We start from the raw sequence: 17,273 nt of genomic DNA on the forward strand, positions 1-17,273 counted from the left end.
GGCCATCAATTTTGTTTCAACTACCTCTTAATTAATGCCCAATATTTTACTGGCCTGTTATACTGATATAACACAGCTTTTTTCCTGGTTTGTACCTGGTAGTTTTAAACTCATTATGCCCGGCACTCACTATTCCCCAAATATCGTTTTATAAGCCCTCATAGCTTGCTTTATTTTTAGTGAGTACTGTAACAACAGAATTAAGAACCTTAGTACCAGCAGATATGGTTCAGAAAGGCAATAAAGAATACTGCTCTACACAAAGAGAGGAAACATGAGAAATGTGGGAATATGGGGTGAAGACTCACATCAATTATTTTCAGAGGTGCAGGATAAAGGCCTTTGGTCTGTTTTCGTACTTTTTCTTCCACCTTTTTGTAAATCTGTTGCCTGACAAATGGAATACTCATGGCATATGACATCAATTCTGTAAAAGAAAACGTTTTTAGGTACTTACTGGAAAAAGCCTAGCCTCCCTTGTTAGTTTGTTCTGTAAACTCCATAAAAATGCAGTAACTGTAGCTATCTGAAAGAACTTTTCCTTACTATGATACACAAAATCCAAATTGCAACCTAAGCACTTCTATACACATGGTTTAATGAGTTGATAAATGCTAAAGCTGGGGGGTGGGTGCTTAGGTGTCTCCTACACTATTATACTATTCTACTTTTGTATTAATGCTTCAAAGTTTCCAAAATAATAAAAAAAAAATGGCTGTAACCAACCAGTGTAAGGGTTAGGACTTGATCCTAGAGCAGAGTTGTTGTACTCCTTAAGGATGATTCTATGCTTAAGAGCAAATCATGCACTTACCTCTTTCCCATTTCTTATTTTACAGCAAATAAAATTAAGCACTCTGGAGAGAACCTTTGCTTTTGTTCTTTAATAATGACACTCACTTTCTACTAATCCCTTGTCTCTCTTTATAGAGATTTTCTTATCAGATAGTCCTTTGGCAAAAGTGACTGCAACTTCTTCTAAGTATTCAATTGTCCGCTCCTCTGGAGGTTTTAATCCTGGTCCTGTAAAAATGAACACAACAGACTGGAGTGTAAATCACTTACAGCACAGCTTTCCAGGTTGGACTAGAGACTGGCAGCTAGCAAGTCATGAACTATGGACTCAAAGAAGAGAAGTGACACTGAGCAAAGGTGCAACAATGTGCTCTAGAGAGAAAACAAGGTCTTAAATCCTATTAGTCTGGCTTCTATTTCTGAGTAGGATGTAGAAGGTCTAATGAGACCTGTATTCTTGTGGCAAAACTGTGGACAAAAATGAATAATTTGTAAAATCACACATTTGTAAAGCTATGAGAGAGTGGTGGAAGCAATGAGGACCATATGAACTAAGATTCCAGGGAGGGAAGAGCCTGTCTCAGGTGAACTGATGATTGCTGGATATTTTCTTTTCTGAGGGTATGTACTGCTTTTGGGCATGGGCTGAAGATTAGAATACTTGGCCCAAGCAGAAGGATGCTCCTGGGGGCAAGTGAAATGATCAGTTTTGGAGGTCACATACAATAGATGAGAAGCTAGAAGAAACCAAATGCAAAGCTAGTCTTTCCCATGGAACATTCATGGAATTCTAAGGTGGTATAAGGGGTTGGAAGGTCTGGGTCGAAAAGCTAGAGGGCAGTCTCTCACAGTGTCATGATGTTTAGCACATAAAGTACTTCTATAGAGAAAGGAACATGCCAAAAATATGCAACTCATTTTCTACTTAAGGCACCTGCTCTATACTGAACTTCCTTGAGACAAGAAACTAAAGAGCGAGGTTCCAAAAATCCAAAAGCTATTTTTACAGGGTTGTGAAAACAGACATTTATCAGGCTCTCAATCAAAAGCCTGGAGGAGGTGGTGGCTGGGGTTGAAAGGCAATCTTGTGCAGTCTGGTGGTATGTAGGAAACAATATCCCGATAGTGGGAGGAGGCTGAAACAAATAGGTAAACCACTCTCTCCCTTAAGACATGTGCCCTACCGTGAGAGTATGTGAAAGAGGATGAGAAAGAACTGAACTCCAAATTTCTGAATGGTCAAAGTGCATGGAGCCCACAAAAGTCACAATGAGCCTGTAGGGAGACCAATGCCACTGGAACTTGTGAGTAGAATGCTGAAGGGTAGTCACTGCACAAGTGGAGAGCTCCAGAAGACCTACAGAGGGCCCCCTGAAACCCCCTTGAAACTGTTTTCCACGCGCCTGAGATGAAACTACCCAAGGCTTCTTTTCATAAAGGCATGAAAAGAAGCAAGAAGAAAATGGCCTAAAGACAAGAGGCAAATTGACTGATAGAAACAGATGCAGAAATGAAGACAGAATTAGCAGACACAATGTTAAAAAGGCTATTGTAGGGCGCCTGGGTGGCTCAGTTGGTTAAGCGACTGCCTTCGGCTCAGGTCATGATCCTGGAGTCCCTGGATCGAGTCCCGCATCGGGCTCCCTGCTCGGCAGGGAGCCTACTTCTGCCTCTGACCCTCCCCCCTCTCATGTGCTCTCTCTCTCTCATTCTCTCTGTCTCAAATAAATAAATAAAATCTTAAAAAAAAAAAAAAAGGCTATTGTAAATTCATGCCATATGTTCAAGGTAGAGGAAAACAGAAACATAAGAAAGAGAAATTGAATACATAAAAGTGCATCAAATGTTACTTCTAGATATGAAAAAAATCAACACCTGAAGTGAAAAATACACAGGATTGGATTAATAGTAGATTATACACCAAAGAAGAAAAGACCAGGAAACTTAAATACGTGGCAATAGAAAATATACCAACTGAAAAAGAAAAATTGCTTCATTTTGGGACAATATCAAGTAATCTAACATATGTGAAGTTGGAGCCCCAGAAAAGGGGTCGGGGAGATGGGAAAATATTGGAAGAAATGGCCAAAAAGTTGCCAATTTTTATATAAACTACAAGTCCACTATCCAAGAAACTCAATGAATCCTATGTCCAATGAACATTAAAAAACAACAGCACCCACAACAAACCAAGGCATGTCATAAAAAGATGACTAAGACCAGTAATAAAGGGAAGATCTGAGAGCAGCTGGGGAGGTGGGGGGTGAGGGGAAGACACATTACACACAGAAGAACAAAGATAAAATGAGAACAGACTTTCTATCAGAAATTATGCAAGCCACAACATAATGTAGACATCTATAAAGTACCACAAGAAAGATACTAGAAACCTGGAATTCTATAGCCATCAAGAGTATCTCTGAAAAATGAAATGGAAATAAAGACTTTGTGAAACAAACCAAAAGGTGAGAGATTAATTGCCACCAGATCTATGCTACAGAATACGTCAGTGAAGTTCTTCAGGTTGGAGGAAACTAAACCAGATGGGAACTTGGAGCTATACAAAATGGCAAATACGTGGGTAAACATAAAAGACTTTCTCGTTTTTAATCTCTTTAAAGATAACCATTTAAAACAAAAATGGCAATATGCTGAGGAATGTAGACTATATTTAGAAATAAAATGTTTAACAGCAATAGCACAATGAATGGGGAAAAATAAAAGTACAGCTGACTCTTAAAAAACACAGGGGTTAGAGATGCTGATGCCCATTTGCAGTAGAAAATCTGTGTATAACTTTTGATTACCCCAAAACTTTACTAATAGCCTACTACTGACCAATAACATAGTTGATTAGCACATATTTTGTATATGTATTATACACTGTATTCTTACAATAAAATAAGCTAAGGAAAAAAACGTTACTAAGCAAATGAGGAGGAGCGCCTGGGTGGCTCAGTCAGTTAAGCGTCTGCCTTTGGCTCAGGTCATGATCCCAGGGTCCTGGGATCGAGCCCCCCACTGGCTGGGCTCCCTCCTCAGCAGAGAGCCTGTTTATGCCTTCTCCTTCTGCCCCTTGTCCTGCTTGTACTCTATCTCTCAAATAAGTAAATAAATAAAATCTTTAAAAAAAATAAGGAAAATACATTTACAGTAGCATGTAAGTGAACCCGCACAGTTCAAACCTATGTCGTGCAAGGGTCAACTGTATACTCTTAAGGTTCTTACCCTATGTGTAAAATGATACATCATTTCCAGATAGATCATATGTTAAAGATGTATACTATAAACCTTACAGCAACCTCTAAAAGGGTAAAGCAAAGTAAAATGTTTTTATTTTTTTTTTATTTGACAGAGAAAGAGCAAGCATAAGCAGGGGGAGTGGCACGCAGAGGGAGAGGGAGAAGCAGGCTCCCTGCCGAGCATGGAGCTTGATGCGAGACTCGATCCCAGAATCCTGGGATCATGATCTGAGCCAAAGGCAGACCCTTAACGACTGAGCCACCCAGGCGCCCCAGGGTAAAGCGAAGTAAAAGCCCAATAGTGAGGGTAAGAAATGACTAATCCAAAGGAAAAGAGGAAGAAAAAAGGCACAAAGAACAGAGAGGACAAACAGAAAACAAGGAGCGTTAAATAAAATTGAAATGCTAGAACTGTGTTGGTATGCAGTAGAGGAAGTTAATGAAAGTTTAAGGAAGTTTCAATGTTAACATGTATATATCATGTTGGACCTGCTCAGCCGATCTGGAAGGGTTAGAGGACATATCTTTCACCATGACTGTAAGAAATCAATTTGGGAGAAGAGGTCTGGCATCCTTGAAGGGCTCTGGTCATTGCTCTTCTCTGTAGGTCAGAAATTACAGTGGGAACCGCTACCACCAACTGGGATCCCTAAATATGATGGGGGTAATGGGATCCTAGGGCAGCCAAGGCCAAGTAGCAACACTTTACTGCCAAAGGCAAACTGAGTATGATTATCACAATAGCCAGGGGAACCAAAGTAGTAATCAGAATAGTCTGACTTACAGAGACCTATAGCACTGGCTAGTTGATCATGGTGTCCCTAGAAAAGAAACAGATGGGTAAGCCTACTATATTCTCACTTGATCTGTATAAGTGAAGAATGCTAGAGTCATGCCCCTCAATCAATTCCCAGAAATGAGCCAGTTTACAGACCCAGAACCTCTTGCATTAAGGGGAGGCTGCATCTCCATAAGGGGATTATACTGTTCATCTTTCTCCCAGCCTTCCCCAAAGGGACCCTATAAAAAATCATTAACCTTGGGAAAAGGGAAATAGAGTAATCAGACTTTTGGGAGGATTACTGGACACTTGGCTCTGAACTGACACTAATTCCAGGAGACCCAAAATATCTCTGTGGTCCACCAGTCAGAGTTGGGGTTTCTAAGGTCAAGTAATCCATGGAGTTTTAGTTCAGTTCTATCACACAATGGGCCTACTGGTTCCCTGAACCCATCCTGTGGTTATTTCCAGAATGCATAGTTGGAATACACATACTCAGCAAATAGCAATATCCCCTTATTAGCTCCTTGACCTGTGGAGGGAGGGCTATTAAAATGGGAAAGGCCAAATGTAAGCCATCAGAACTGCCTCTACTCAGAAGCACAGTAAACCAAAAGTAATACCGCGTTCCCGGAGGGTTGCAGAGGTTAGTGCCACCATCAGGGATTTGAAAGACAGTGATTCCCACTCATTCAACTTGCCTATTTTGGTTTGTGCATAAAACAGATGGATCTTGGTAGAACAACAGTGGACTTAAACTTAATCAGGTAGTAAGTGCAATTTCTGTTGCTGTTCCAGATATGGTTTCATTGCTTGAACAAATTAACATATCTTCTTTTTCCCGTTCTGCACGTACTGATCTAGAAAACGCTTTTTTCCTCAACAGCTCTTGGTAAGGACTACCTGAAACAGTTTGCTTTCAGCTGCCAATGTAACCTCAGAGGAGTACCAACTCTCCAGCCATGTCATAATTTAGTCCACAGGGACCTTGATTGTCTTTCCTTTCCAAAGGATACCATGCTGGTTTGTTACATTGATGATATTACTCTGGATGAATCTGGTGAACAGGAAGTACCAACTACATGCATTTTAGTGAAATTTCTAAGGGTCCAGTGGTGTGGGGCATGTTGACATCCCTTCCAAGATGAAGGGTAAGTTGTTGCATCTGGCCCCTCCTGCCACAGAAAAATAGGTCCAACACATAGTGGGCCTCTTTGCATTTTAGAGGCAACATTTCATTTCGGTGTGCTACTCTAGCCCCTTTACTGAGTAACTCAAAGGCTGCTGGTTTTGAGTGGGGTCCAGGAAGAAAAGCTATCTGGACCTTATGTTCAGATCTGATGGTGCATGAAGTGTCAGTGGTAGACAGAGATGTTGTCTGCAGTCCTTGAGAGGACCCTATAGGCAAATCATAGTACAGACACTTAGAAATTTGGAACAAAGCCCTACCATTCTCTGTGAATAATTACTCTCCTACTGAGAAACAGCTTTTGGCTTGCTAGTGGGCCTTGGTAGGGACTCAAAGTTTAATTAACCATGGGCCATCAGATTACCATGTGACCTGAGCTGCCCATCATGAAAGGGAGGTTGTCTGGCCCACTAAACCATGAAGTTCACTGTAACAGCACTCCACTCCATGACCAAGTGGAATTGGTATATGTGAGAAAGGGCTTGAGCGGACCTTAAAGGCACAAGTTATATGAGAAACTTTACTTAGAGAAACAAACTTTCCTTACTCCTCCTTCTCTGTCCCAGTTTGCCCCTATTGCCTCATGGGGAGTTCCTTATGACCAGATGATTGGGGAAGAGAAAACTCAGGCCTGGTCTGTAGATAGTTCTGTAGGATATGCAGGAAACATCTGAAAGCTCCAAAATCCCTTTCCAGGACTATTAACATGATTACCAAAGGGGTGTTGGGCCACTACTACATAATGGGAGTAAGGAAGAGTATGTCTTGAATAAAACAGATCTCTTAGGGGGTCCCCTTAGTGCTACTAGGACCTGTAATTAGTTAAAGGAAAACTACAACAACTCAATCCACACAAGACTGCTAGTGGCCCAGATCTTCTAGGAATGAAGGTCACCCCACTAAGCAAAGAACCATGACCAGCTGAGGTACTTCCTGAGGGCAAAAGAAACATGGAATGGGAAACAGAAATAGGTATGGCTATGGCCACATGACTGTAGAAATTGAGGAGCCCAGCCCCTGGCCAAAAACCTATGTGTGATTTTTCCGGCCCAACCACAGGCAGTTAGAAAGGCTTTTACCCAGCAGGCCTCACAGGGAAAGCTGTCCTTCCCACAGTAGACTTGGCGCACAGCCAATGTATTACAGACTTTAACAGGAGCTGCAGTCAATAATTCGGGTATCCCTTGCTAGCTATGCTCTTACACATATATGCATTCTTACCCCAAGTGCCCCCAAGTGTCTTTTTGGGACCTCCCACCAAGGTCTAATTCAGGTGCTTCTGATGAGGCCTCCTTATTGGGGGAAGAAAGAGAAACCTTAAAGACACTTCTACTCTGACTCAGTACTTTTCCACTCCTAGCTTTTACCATTTTAAACAGTGAAATCACAACCAAAAAGCACAAAAAATGAGAAGAATATGGCACTAAATAGACCATGAAAAGGGTATTTGTTGGCTATATGAGAGCTGAAATAAGAAGGCAGAATGTTGCCTTGTTTGACCTCAGCTGGAACACGTGCACTGAGAGATGTGAATTTTTCACCACTCTGTACATGAATATTAATGACTGCAAAAGCATCATACGTATTATTTTTGGGGGTCACGACAAAGTTAAGTGAGTAGGTGAATTCGCAGATAAGGAGCTTGCAAATAAGGATCAACTGTACTCTGATCACATTAAACTGGAAATCAGTAACAAAGATTTTGAAACATTTGCAAGTATTTATAAATTAAATAACACACTCCTAAATTACACATGGGTCAAAGAAGAAATCATGGGGAATCTGAAAATATTCTGACCTTCATGGAAGTGAAAACATAGTATTAAAATATGCACATAAAGCAGTGGTAAGAGAGAAATTGACAGCTTTAAATGCTATGTTAGGAAAAAAAACCTTAAAATCAATATCTAAGCTTCTACCTTGAGAAACTAGAAAAAGAACAAATTGAACCCCAAAGCAAGCAGAAATAATGAATAACTGAAATCAATAAACAGCAAACAAACAAACAATAGAGGAAAATCAATGAAACTAAAAGCTGGTTCTTTTTTTTTTTTAAAGATTTATTTATTTATTTACTTGACAGAGAGCGAGCGAGAGCAGGAACACAAGCAGGGGGAGTGGGAGAGGGAGAAGCAGGCTTCCTGCCGAGCAGGAAGCCCGATGCGGGGCTCAATCCCAGGACCCTGGGACCATGACCTGAGCCGAAGGCAGACGCCTGACGACTGAGCCACCCAGGTGCCCCTAAAAGCTGGTTCTTGACAAATTTCTAGCCAGACTCATCAGGGACAAAATAAAAAAGACACAAATTATCAATATCAGGAATGAAAGAGTATAAATGATATATATCTTTACAGAGTATAAAGATATTGAAAGAATACTAATGAAATTGTATTATGAACAACTTTATTGTAACAAATTTAGCAAGTTAAATGGACAAAATCTTTGAGAAACAAACTACTATAAGCTTGCTCAAAAAAAAATGGAGAACCTGAATAGCCCTATATCTATGAAGGAGATTGAATTCATATATAAAAACCTTCCCAACAAAGAAAAGTCCATATATGACTTCACTGGTGAATTCTATCAAGTATTTCAAGAAGAAATAATACCAATTCTATACACAATCTTCCAGAAAATAGAAAAAAAAACAAAACAAAAAACAAAAAACCTTTACAATTCATTTCATGAAGCCAGCATTATTCTGATACCAACACCAAGCAAAGATATCACAAAATAATTATCCCTGAGACCATTATCTCTCATGACCAGACATAAAGTTCCTTTACAAAATTTTAGCTGATCCAGTCAATTTATACAAAGGATAATACATTATGACCAAGTGGAGTTTATTCCAGGAATGCAAGTCTGGTTCAACAGACAAAACTCAATGTAACTGATACTACTAATAGACTAAAAAAGACAAAAATCATACAATCACTTCATTAGATGCAGAAAGAACATTTGACAAAATTCAACATCTATTTTCAGCAAACTATAGATAAAAAGAAATGTCTGCAATCTGATAAGGGCATATATAAAAAAGCTACAGCTAACACCATACACCCTACAGCATCAGAGTAAATGCCCTTCCCCTAAGATGGGGAACAAGTTAACAACATGTGCTTTCACCACCTCTATCCAATATTGTATTAAAGATCTTAGGGCTGCCTGGGTGGCTCAGATGGTTAAGCGTCTGCCTTCAGCTCAGGTCATAATCTCCAGGTCCTGGGATCGAACCCCACGTCGGGCTCCCTGCTCAGCAAGGAGTCTGCTTCTCCCTCTTCCTCTCCCCACTGCTCCCACTCTCTCTCTGTGTATCTCTCTCTCAAATGAATAAATAAAAAATTCCAAAAATAAAATAAAAAAAAATAAAGATCTTAGCCATTGTAGTAAGTCAAGAAAAAAAATAAATGCCAACGAGATGGGAAAGGAAAGAGCCAAAATGTCTTATTTATAGACATTACTATTTTTTTTTTAAAGATTTCATTTATTTGAGAGAGAGAGAATGAGAGAGAGCAAGCACATGAGAGGGGGGAGGGTCAGAAGGAGAAGCAGACTCCCTGCCGAGCAGGGAGCCCGATGCAGGACTCGATCCAGGGACTCCAGGATCATGACCTGAGCCGAAGGCAGTCGCTTAACCAACTGAGCCACCCAGGCGCCCTAGACATTACTATTTATATAAAACTCCTTAGAAACCTATAGAAAAAGTTACTAGAATAAATAAATTTAGCAAAGCCACAGAATACGAGGTCCACGTACAAAAATCAATGTGTGTGTCTGTATACATATATATATGGTTAATAATGAGAAATTAAAGTTAAAAAGGCATTATGTCCCAAAAGTATGGAGTAAAAGGTATAAATTTAACAAATTGTGTGCAAGATATATTCAAAGAAAAGTATAAAACACTGCAGAGAGAAATTAAAGATGACCTAAATAAACAGTTATACCCTATCATGATGAAAAGACTCAATGTTAAATATACCAATTCTCCCCAAATTGATACATTGATTCAGTGCAATTCCAATCAGAATCCTAGCATGTATTTTTGTAGTTATGGATGAGATGATTATAAAATTTATATGTAAATGCAAATAAACCAGTATAGGCAAAATAAATTTTGAAAGAGAACCAAAATAAAAGGGGCCATACTACCTGATTTCAAGATTTACTAAAACACAATAATCAAGACAGTATGACATTGGCTTAAGTAAAGATATATGAATACCTGGAGATAGGAAATCCAGATATAGACTCAAACATACGGAGTCAACTGATTTTTGACCAAGGTGTCAAGGTAGTTCAATGGGGAAAGAAGAGGCTTTTCAACAAACTGTGCTAGGACATTGGATATTCATTTGCAAAAAACCCCCCAAAAACCCAAAACAAAACAAAAAAACTCCATCTACCTCATACCACGTACAAAAGTTAACTTGAAATGGATCACAGACAAAAATGGAAGAGCTAAACCACAAAACTTCCAGAAGAAAATATAGGAGAAAAATCTTTGCAGTCTTGTTAAGATTTCTTAGATACAACAACAGCATGACCCATAAAAGAAGATCCTGATACAATGGACTTCATCAAAATTAAGAATTTCTGCATTTAGATAATGAAAAGACAAGCCACAGACAGGAAGAAAATATTTGCAAATCACAAATCTCACAAAGGACTTGTATTCTGATATAAAGAACTCTGAAAACTCAGTAAGAAAAACTCAATCAAACAAAATGGGCAAAACATCTGAACAGACACTTTACCAGAAGATATAAAGAAGGCAAATCAACACATGAAAGAAACTTAGTATCTCTGGTCATTAGGGAAATATAAATTAAAACCACAATGAGATATTACTACACTTCTATTAGAAGGTCTAAAATTAAAAAGACTGACCATGCAAAGCAGCTGGTAACTAGAACCCTCATACACTGCTGGTAGGAATGCAAAATGGTATAACCACTTTGAGAAAACAGTTTGACAGTTTCTTAAAAACTACACACAAATCTATCATATGATCCAGCCAATGTACTCTTTGGTTATTTGTCTAAGAGAAATGAAATCTATGTCCACATAAAGACTTGTGGATGAATGTTCATAGCAGCTTTATTCTGAACGGCCCCAAACTGGAAACAACTCAAATTTCCATCATTTGGTGAATGGATAAACAAATTATGGTGTATCTATACGATGGAAAAACACTCAGCATTAAGAAGGGACAAATTGTTAATATATAAAACAACATGGACGAATCTCAAAATCATTATGCTAAATCAAAGAAAACACAAAAAGCTATACACTAAAAATGTTCTATTATATGATTGTGGTGGTGCTTACATAGCTACATAGATTTGTCAAAACTCAAAATGTACATTAAAAATTGGTAAATTTGTTATCACATAATTAACATCTCAATAATGTTGATTTTTAAGAAATGCAAGAGGGTGATGAACACATAATCTGGAATTTGTGATGAACACAAATCTATTTCCTTGGGTGAGGGGAGGCAAAGAAGTTGTATAGAGGGAAGCAGCACATCAGTAGATGTCAACTATTGTTAACATTCTCAGGTTGTTTCTTACATGTTCATTGTATTATTAAAACAGACATAAAAAACTGAAGGAGGGTTATCATGAATAACAATACAGGTAATTTAAGAACCAAAAATAAGGACTTGATACAATTCTGTACTCTTGATGTCCAATTTACAGAATAAAATAGAAATTGGGGTGATTAATGTTAGAAATGATTTAGTATTAGCTATATTCAGAAAACTTCACTCTTCACAATGACTCATTTCTTGAGAGTTTGAATTTCATTCTAATCAATATTTAAGATATTAACTTTTAAAAAAATAACTTCATAAGGCCTAATTCTGAAGCATGCTACCGCTTACCCAGGGGTTCCACCAATTGGTCAACCAGTCCCATTTTCTTTGCTCTGTCTGCACGAATGTTTCTACCAGTCAGCATCATGTCAAAAGCAGCAGGTACACCCACCTAACAAGCAAGGAAGGATCAGAGTACAGGGGGAAAAATATCAGAGTGACAATTACAGTTTACAAAACAATTACAGTTTACAGTTTACAAATCATTCAATTGAGAATAATATTTAAATGAGGAAAGTCAAACCAGATTTTTATGCTATTTATCAATCAGTTAAATTTTACACACTGATACACATTTAGGTAACTTTTGGGATTAGACACCTCCAGTTGAAGCAAAAATGTTTGTATCTCTTCTTTTAACTCAATATGTAAGCTTTCTGTCTTATGGAATTGATAAGGTAGAGAAATAATTTCATGTTTCCTAAAGCTGTACATTTATATATTATGTCATTTACATAATACTTAAAATTCCTTTAGTGGAGCTAGTGGAGACTGAGAAACCTGATAGTTTTGACAATGTATTTATTTATTTATTTAAAAAAAATTTTTTTTTTAAAGATTTTATTTGAGAGAGAGAGAGAGAGATCACAAGTAGGCAGACAGGCAGGGAGAGGGAGAGGGAGAAGCAGGCTTCCTGCTGAGCACGGAGCCGGATGCGGGGCTCGATCCCAGGACGTCAGGATCATGACCCAAGCCGAAGGCAGACACTTAACTGACTGAGCCACTCAGGTGCCCCAATTTATTTTTAATTTTTAAAAAAGATTTCTTTCTTTATTTGAGAGAGAGGGAGAGCCTGGGGGGGAGGGGCGCGGGAGCAGCGGGGGGTGGGGGTAGGCCTCGATCTGAGGACCCTGAGACCATGACCTGAGGAGCCAGACACTTAACTGACTCAGCCACCCAGGTGCCCAACAATGTTTTTAAAAAGAATTTTAGGCTGAAAAATGGAACTCAGCTTGGGGCGCCTGGGTGGCTCAGTCATTAAGTGTCTGCCTTCGGCTCAGGTCATGATCCCGGGGTCCTGGGATCGAGCCCCACATCTGGCTTCCTGTTTGGCGGGAAGCCTGCCTCTCCCTCTCCCACTCCCCGCTGCTTGTGTTCCTGCTCTTGCTGTCTCTCTCTGTCAAATAAATAATTAATTAAAAAAATAGAACTCAGAGCTTCTTATGTAGGCACTAGAAGAATGGTTTCTAACAACATTTAAATACCAAATATTACAAAACAATGAAAGAAACCCAGCAATATTTTCTACACCCATATAGGCTTATTTTTTCTTTCAATAAATCCTCTTGACAATTTCTATGAAGGAATGAACATTATTTATTATCAGAAACCTAACACCATAAATCTTCCTATTTTTGTGTCCAGCTTATATCAACTTCCCTCCAAAGAGTGTTTCTGCTGAGCCTTGTTTTCATTGAGGAATCAATAGTGCCTGAAGCTACAGGGTTCAGTGGGATATTAAGACTGCTCTGCAGCCTCCAGGTCTGACTGTTCTCCTCTCCTCATGAACTCAAAGGCCTAATTGGCCTCTTTTGGTTCTACAGAATACAGCAATGAGAACATCCAAACAGGAGAAAGATCTGCCTCTTATATTTATGATGAAATATGACCCATAGATTTGAAAAACTGATATGATGGTACTGTGCACAGAAGGAACAAATTAAACTATAAGTTCAAGGGGCACCTGACTGGTTCAGTTGGTAATGCATGCAACTCTTGATCTTGGGGTTGTAAGTTCAAGCCCAATGGTGGGTGTAGAGATTACTTAAAAGTTAAAAAAGTAAACTATAAGTTCCAGTAAGGCAAACATGTACCTTATTTACCTTTATACTTCTTCAGGGATTAATAAAGGACCTTGATCAGTAATTCTGATCAAGAACTTGGGGTGCCTGGGTGGCTCAGTCAGTTAAACATCAAACTCTTGATTTCAGCTCAGGTCATGATCCCAGGGTCATGGAATCGAGCCCTGAATCAGGCTCTGCTCAGCATGGAGTCTGCTTGAGATTCTCTCTCTCCTTCTTCCTCTGCCCCTCCCCCCTGCTCATGCACATGTTCTCTCTCTTTAAATAAATAAAATCTTTAAAAAAATTAATTTTGATCAATGAATTAAAAAATGTGAATTGAGAAAATAAACACCAGTAATAAAATTTGTTACTGATCCTATATACCCATATTTTATCTTGTTTCTAAATTCTACAATGAATACCCATATTATGCCTTTTGTATCAGAGGAAATGGATCTAAAGGGGCATGTGATGTAATGAGCACTGGGTGTTATGTAAGACTGATTACCACGGAACTCTACCTTTGAAACTAGTAATACATCATGCATTAATTAATTGAATTTAAATAATAAAAAAAGAAACATTGCATTTACATTTTTTCCTCCTTTGTAGAAAAGTAAAGTCATTGTGTCTTTTAATACAAAGTGAGGATCATTTCCCACACTGACTTTTCAGTTCCTGCTCCCTGGAAAACATCTTCTGTGAAATACTGATTCAACTCTTAGGGTGCCTGGTGGCTCAGGCGTTAAGCGTCTGCCTTTGGCTCAGGTCATGATCCTGGGGTCCTGGGATCGAGTTTCACACTGGGCTCCCTGCTCTGTGGGAAGCCTGTCTCTCCCTCTCCCACTCCCCCTGCTTGTGTTCCTGCTCTTGCTATCTCTCTGTCAAATAAATAAATAAAATCTTAAAAAAAAAAAAAGGAAAGAAATACTGATTCAACTCTTAATGGTCCTGTGATTGTATAAAGAATTACAAGAGCATAGGGCACCTAGGTGGCTCATTTGGTTAGGCGTCTGCCTTGGGCTCAGGCCATGATCTCAGGGTCCTGGGTTGGAGCCCTGTGTTTGTCTTCCTGCTCGGCAGGGAGTCTGCTTCTCTCTCTCCCCCTGCCACCTCCCCCCAGCTCATGCTCTTAAAAAAAAAAAAGAAAAAAGAATTACAAGAGCAATTCATATTTTTATGATGTTAAGTACCCAAGACAGTTTTAGTAGACTAAAGATCTAAGATAAGATGGAATCAGATGTCTTCTTTTTTTAAGATTTTATTTATTTATTTGACAGAGAGAGACACAGTGAAAGAGGGAACACAAGCAGGGGGAGTGGGAGAGGAAGAAGCAAGCTTCCCGCTGAGCAGGGAGCCCGATGCAGGGTTCCATCCCAGGACCCCGGGATCATGAACCTGAGCTGAAGGCAGACGCTTTAACGACTGAGCCACCCAGGCGCCCTGGAATCAGATGTCTTAAAAGAATTATGTCTTCAGTAAAGATGAGCATAATTTAAATAAGGTTACATTTCTCTTGCTTAACAAATAGGTCTGTGTTCTATTTGAATCTCCAATTCTATACTACGTATTTTCTTTTTTTTTTTTAAGATTTTATTTATTTATTTGACAGAGAGAGAGATAGCAGATAGCGAGAGCAGGAACACAGGCAGGGGGAGTGGGAGAGGGAGAAGCAGGCTTCCCGCCCGCCGAGCAAGGAGCATGATGTGGGGCTCGATCCCATGACCCCGGGATCATGACCCGAGCCGAAGGCAGACGCTTAATGACTGAGCCACCCAGGTGCCCCTATACCATGTATTTTCATGTGTTCTCAAAATAGCAACTTAGTCTAGAAAATTGTATGATAGCCAAAACTAGAGAATATATGAAGAAGAGATTTGTTATCCCTGTGAACTTGAATACAATTATCTCCTCTTACACAGGATAACAATTTTAGCATACTCACCTTTCCTATCCAACTTTCCCCATCATTTGAAATTTTAAGACTTTTTAAATATTGTAAGAGGAGCTCTCTTCATCACTACAACTTAACTCTTAATCTTTGCTCTAAAAATAAACTGTTTGTGCTTTTTTTCCCGATACAAACCTAAATAAACCAGACTACAAAGAAAAAACAAAAAAACAAAAAACAAGTAAAGGGGCCTATAGGTACTGAGGTTGTAAGGGTCACAGGGGGCTTAAACTTACCATTTTGGGCAGCCTTTGTGTGCCTCCTGCTCCTGGTAAGATGCCCAGCAAGACTTCAGGGGTACCTAATACTGTTTTTCTATCTTTGGTTGCTATTCTATATTGGCAGGAAATGGCAAGCTTCAAACAAATGAAAGAAAACCAGAATGTTAGGAAATGTAACTCTATAATATCTTAAGATATGTGAGGGTCTAAAGATTACTTATAAAGCAGGAATGTATTTGATGCTTTCTACAATTTACCTTTCCAGCATTATTTCATACTTTCCCTCTAATTAACCCCTTTGCGGTTCTGGATCTCCTTAAAAATCTGCTGAAAGCTATGGAAGCTTGAAATAGAAAAATGCACACACCATTGTACATTACACGCCAAGTTAAGAAGTCCTGTACCCTACAGAGACCCTCCTTTTCAATCAAGCAGGCCTACTTACGGTGATCTAATAGGCTTTGCTTACCCTTGTCTGCTCCATACCATGCCATATGTGAAATGATTTTTTTCCCACTATTTTCTGATTAATCAATTTCTGCCCATCTTTTAGCACCAGGCATGGGTTTCCTTAATTAATATATGTGAAAGTGTCTAACATAGAGCTCAGCATGTGATAAATGCTCATTAAATGTTATTTTATTTTCCCTTCTCCTTTCCTACATGCTCCAGTCTAATAAGCATCTCTTCTCTCAAATCTTACATTATTCACTATCTTTACTGCTCACAAAGCACTTAAATGCATATCATCTAGACTTAAGTAGCTCAAGAGCATGGATCACACTTCTGAATCTTTGCCCTGTAAACCTGAACCAGGTTTTTGGAATTGAAGGAAACCTTGGAGATCTAGTTCAAATCTTCTCAATTTATAAAAATGAAAACATCACACTTTGGTTTACTTGCTCTGTGCCATGAAATAAGGACTGAAACCTATCCAGAAGTTTGACAACTAAAAAGAAATCTGATTCTCCTCCAAGAACTTTTTGCAGGCAAAACCATAGTCTATGGGTTTGCAGCCTGTAATTCCCATCAATATGCTGGATAGTGTCTCAATGACTTTGGAAGAAGTCTATACCTCAAGTCCTCCTCCTAAGCAGGTTCCACTGATGGCAGCCACAATAGGCTTTGTGGACTTCTCAAGTTTCTCAAACATTCTCTGTCCTTCCTGTGATACTTGTGTTGCCTCTTCAGGGGTCTTGCAAGAGGCTAACATGCTGCAGTAAACATGAAAGCAGAGAAGAGAAAATAAAAAACAAAGATTAAATTATCTCCTACTTTGTTCAATACCTCATCCACTATATCCTTACCCTACCATCTACCAATATTTGATAGTGAATCTTCAAATACTCAGAAGTTTAAGAATGGTTTTGCCTCAGACAGAACTAATATCAGCAACATCATCTCTCCATAAAGAGTGTTAGATTTC

General features: G+C 39.0%; 1 protein-coding gene across 1 annotated transcript in view; it reads right to left on the reverse strand.

Moving 5' to 3' along the window:
- Positions 1-17,273, reverse strand: part of HADHA (hydroxyacyl-CoA dehydrogenase trifunctional multienzyme complex subunit alpha) — a 50,373-nt gene that overhangs the window by 19,581 nt on the left and 13,519 nt on the right. The window contains exons 5-9 of the mRNA XM_035000730.1: positions 16,923-17,061; positions 15,863-15,982; positions 11,901-12,003; positions 901-1,023; positions 309-427 (exon numbers count right to left, since the gene is read on the reverse strand). Of these exons, the coding sequence (XP_034856621.1) occupies positions 309-427; positions 901-1,023; positions 11,901-12,003; positions 15,863-15,982; positions 16,923-17,061 (604 nt within the window). The remainder of the gene's footprint in view (positions 1-308; positions 428-900; positions 1,024-11,900; positions 12,004-15,862; positions 15,983-16,922; positions 17,062-17,273) is intronic.

The sequence above is a fragment of the Mirounga leonina genome, unplaced genomic scaffold, assembly GCF_011800145.1.
Source record: "Mirounga leonina isolate KUSES-001 unplaced genomic scaffold, KU_Mleo_1.0 Mir_125, whole genome shotgun sequence".
Taxonomy (NCBI): Eukaryota; Metazoa; Chordata; class Mammalia; order Carnivora; family Phocidae; genus Mirounga; species Mirounga leonina.